Source organism: Aegilops tauschii, chromosome 4 (assembly GCF_002575655.3).
Source record: "Aegilops tauschii subsp. strangulata cultivar AL8/78 chromosome 4, Aet v6.0, whole genome shotgun sequence".
NCBI classification, from domain to species: Eukaryota; Viridiplantae; Streptophyta; class Magnoliopsida; order Poales; family Poaceae; genus Aegilops; species Aegilops tauschii.
The window spans coordinates 3,978,584-3,982,857 of NC_053038.3; the positions used below are offsets into that span (position 1 = coordinate 3,978,584).

The 4,274-nt window shown below is 42.8% G+C and overlaps 1 protein-coding gene across 1 annotated transcript; it reads left to right on the forward strand.

The window, feature by feature from the left end:
• Positions 1-390: 390 nt before the first annotated feature.
• LOC109769672 (histidine-containing phosphotransfer protein 2-like) lies at positions 391-3,146 on the forward strand. Its single transcript, XM_045227301.2, has 6 exons — positions 391-536; positions 612-745; positions 843-917; positions 1,879-1,950; positions 2,336-2,408; positions 2,800-3,146. Exons 1-6 carry the CDS (start codon positions 474-476, stop codon positions 2,836-2,838), a joined length of 456 nt encoding a protein of 151 aa, XP_045083236.1. The 5' UTR covers positions 391-473; the 3' UTR covers positions 2,839-3,146.
• Positions 3,147-4,274: the final 1,128 nt, after the last annotated feature.

The following is a 4,274-nucleotide window of genomic DNA, read 5'->3' on the forward strand; positions in this document are numbered from 1 at the left end:
CAGGGGCCATCTGATCAATCGATCCATGGCTATCCTTACACCATGTGTATTTAAGTTTTTTAATTTTCAATGACCAGTGGGGCCCGCGCTAAGGGCAGAATGAGTGGTTGAAAAAAAGAAAAGCCATCTGGGGCGTGCTGCTGCCTGGCTCCCGCTGTCGTCTTCAGCTTGTAGCATCCATCCATGCATCCGCCCAAATGTAAGTGCATGCATGCACCGATGCACGCCATCTCCAAGCTCTTCACTAATATGGCTGCCAGCCAGTACACTAATCGAGCACTAGAACATTCGCTGCCAGCCAGTAGAGTAATCGAATTCGAAGCACACTTGCTGCCAGCCAGTGGAGTAAATGAGCAATCGAGAACCCTAAGCTGTCAAAAGGCTCCGTCAGAGAGACTCCTCTCCTGTCCTCGTCCACTCCGCCACCGCAGCAGCAGTGCTTTCTCGCCTACTCTCGACGACCCAACATCGCCATGGAGGCCATCACCGAGCTCAGGGCCCAGCTCCACGCCCACCTCTCCTCCATGTACGCCACGGTGAGTCCTTTCCCTCACCTATATAGCCACGCCGTGCTCTCTGCTCTGACAGTCTCATTGCCGTGATCGATCTAGGGTGCCGTGGACGCCTATTTCCAGCAGCTGCAGGAGCTGGACGAGGGCAGTGCAGGCACGGGCTACGTCGCCGAAGTCCTCAACATCTTCCTCAATGACGGCGACAGGATCCTCAGGGACATCGACGGCCTGCTGTCCGTGTCCCCTCCCCTACGCCACGCCCGTGGCCTTGTTGTCTCGCCTCGTCTCGGATACTGACTCACTTGCTGTGCTCTGCTTTGCCATCCGCAGGAACAAGCCCCTGCACGAGGTGGAATTCTCTAAGGTGGACGCCCTGGTGCAGCAGCTCAAGGGGAGCAGCTCCACGTATGATGATGACTAGCCCTTCCTTTTCTATATATCCCCGTCCATTTCCGGCAGCATCGATTCAGATGTGTTTGTCACGGGCATGCCCATCATGTCGGTTGCAGTGTCGTGTCGCGATAATTAGAAGAAACGAGCTCAGTTCTGTTTCTTGTACTAACGGAAGTACCGATATGCATGCCAACAGTAATGCTATTAACTTTGTAATATTTATTAATCATGTGCTATTCAGCGACAGCGTAACGCCAATGAAGGTTTTTTCTAGCGTGTCCATGTTTCTATTCGGATTGCAGATGTGTGTCGTTCTCGACTATCGTATGCACATAAGTAGAAGAGCTGAGTTTAGTTGTGTTTTCAGTTACCTAATTGTCGGTATTCCTGTGTATGGCAATGCTCAGGTCGTCAAACATAATTTTGTCGTCTTGCGACCATTTCTAGTATTACTAAATCTGCCATTCGCCAACGACAATATTCTAGGCCAGCAATAAAAATTTGTCGTTATAGAAACATTAATTTATGGTATTTACGGTCGGCTACTCTACATATATATATTACGCCAAGTGCCGTTTTTAGTTTATTCACTGCTTCAGCATTATTTCTACTCGGATGTGTCGGTGCAGGGAGCATACGTCATGGAATGCGGCTCGTGTTGTTTAGCCATAAGAGCTGAATTTAGTTGTGTTTTCTATAATGGAAGTACCGATGTCCATTCCAATGTCATGGCTCGGGCAGGAAAACTTTGTCGTTTTGTAAATATCTCTAGCAGTACTGATGCCGTAAGGCCAATGTTTCTTCTTCTGATTCTTCAAACAATTTATTGTGTTGACAGTCATGATAGAAAATGGCCCCTTGAGAATATTATTGTGACAACCCATTTTATGTGTATCAACATACTATAGCGTTTAATAAGATTCAAAACATAATATTCTAGTTTTCTGACATTGCTCTTTTTGGCACGTATCAGTGTTGGTGCTAAGAAAGTGAATCTCGCTTGCATGGACTTCCAAAAGTTCTACGTGGCAAAAAACAAGAAAGGGTTAGTATCTCATTATATATGTTGCACAATAATGATTTTGTACTATATGTGTTGGTCAAATCATGTATGCAAGCCTGCCAGCTTATTTCGTCTTCTATGACACTAGTTTTAGCTCATACTAATATGACATTCTTAAGAACTAACCTACTTTTTCACTTTGTCTTGAATCAGCTGATTGATACAACTCAGTTCTATATTTGAATACATGTCTCTTTGATTATTCTCTTGTAACTTGTTGGCTCTAGACCTCTGTTTATAGCGCAACTAAGTTTTGAGATAGCTAGTTTTTTTTTTCCAAACAGAGGGTTTCAATTGCTCTACCATTTAAATTTAGTTCGATCGGCCTCTTCAGAATTGACAGTGTGGTACTTTTGCATTGTTTCAGATGCCTCATGGCATTGGCTCTTCTTAAGGGTGATTTCTGTGACGTGCGCAGCAAGCTCCAGACTTTGATGCAGGTAGCACTTTATGTAATAATGTACCTATGTAGGCTTTGGACTTCCAGTTTCACGCTATTATGATAAAATTTGGATTGATCGTATATTATTCAACATAAAAAAGTAGAACCATGATATTATTCTTGTTTCTGCTGAAATTTATCTGGCAATATATTGTTTGGTTTTTGGAGCACTTAGGTTCTGGTCTTTGAAGGTCCCATTTGGCCGTCGAATATTGTTTTGTTAATCTTATCATAACGTTTTGGCCGTCTAACTCGGTTCCTTATGTTCCCAGATTAAGTTTAAAAAGTTAATATCTGCCAAGTACCAGAATAAGATACAGACTACCTTGCAAAATGGCTGATTTGTGAAACCATGTCGTAATCATTACTTTATTCTTCTTTTGATGCAGCTGGAGCAGCAGATCGCGTCCTTGGTTAGTATGTGGTAGTAATCAACGGAAAAAGAGCATAACCTCGTGAGATTCCAGGCACAATGGTGTGTGTGTATCTCGGAAGTGGTTGTGTTGTGTTGAACTTTGGTCGAGCACACAGAGTCACATGGCGATTCTTGCTTCGGAAGTTGGGGCTCACGAACACCCCATGAATGGAACTTGTTGTCTTTTCTATCGAATTGTGTGTCTGTCAACTCTATATATCTTTGTGTCATGAATGGCCCATAGGTCGTGTGTAAACTCTATACCTAGCTTGTTGTTTGGTTGGTGGGTGGTGACTTTGTTATGTTATGTGTTGCTGGTTCTTTTTATCATCTTATGAAACGTCGGTGCCTCCCGTTTGGGTCCGGAGTGGGTCCTCGTATTGAGCTCTTAATTCTCATTTCTTGGCCGGTATACCGAGATGTGTTATTCGTCGGCCTCCTCCCCCACCAGAACCTCGCAGCATCACTGCTGCAGCAAACTGTCTAATCTGCCGCGCAGAGGAGGGAGAAGATATGTTGGGGCGGGGCGCTGAAAGGTGATGCAGGACACCATCTAGCAGGCAAACCCAAAGTCCATCTTGGAGGTATTGGATGGATTTTCTTGGAAGTAGCAATCCAATAAAGAGACTCTGCTGAAGCAAACTGAGAAGGGCTTGGAAATGTCGGAGAAAAATGTTTTGCTCAGAGGTGCCAAAACTAATAGGGGTGATGTCAAAATAAACATAGTTCGGCGGTTCCAAAAAAGAGTCGTGTACAGTTCGGAAGCTGTAGGAACATGGTTCGCTCATCATGGCCTACTCACTCCTAAAAGGTCGTAGAACTGGGTGAAAAAACTCAGAGTAATTCGGAACTGAAACAATTTTTTTTGAGTAGCTAGAGTGAAATACTTGAGAATTTTGAGTACCACATATACTTTCCTTTTCTCCTCTTGATAGTATGACTATTCTACACTCTGTGTGAATCTTGGAATCACTAAAAGCCTATAAAACTGTATTTTAAGAACTTGAGGCACACAACCACTTGAAGAAATAGATGTACGGGTCACCATTGATTTTTCCACCAAAGTTTATGGAGTAATTTCCTAAGATAAACTCATAAAATGTTCATTCTCTCAATTGGTTTGTCCTTAATCACAAAAACCTATATTGGGGGCATATAAGTTGTGCTTTCAATGTTTTAGTTTAGCGACGAGTTTGAAGTATTATTGTTAACTTTATGTCATATCTGTGTCGTTTTAGAACCAGCATGTTCATTTTTTATTTTAATTCGAACTCCAAACATTATGTGTGCCATTCTGTAATGCATGATCTAAAATGTTCTGTATGGAAATAGAACTTATTTGCAGTGGAGGAGCACAGTACAAATAAAGATAGAATGAGTTTTAGCCTTTTAGGTATATATAACAAAATTGTAGGCTATCTGGTGGAGTAGATAAAAAAACCTCTCATC

Bases quoted from the DNA above. Each gene is read 5' to 3' on its own strand.
- LOC109769672 (XM_045227301.2), top strand. From the start codon at position 474: ATGGAGGCCATCACCGAGCTCAGGGCCCAGCTCCACGCCCACCTCTCC. The intron at 746-842 runs GTCCGTGTCCCC...TGCCATCCGCAG, and splicing joins AGGGACATCGACGGCCTGCT to GAACAAGCCCCTGCACGAGG. The intron at 1,951-2,335 runs GTTAGTATCTCA...GCATTGTTTCAG, and splicing joins GTGGCAAAAAACAAGAAAGG to ATGCCTCATGGCATTGGCTC.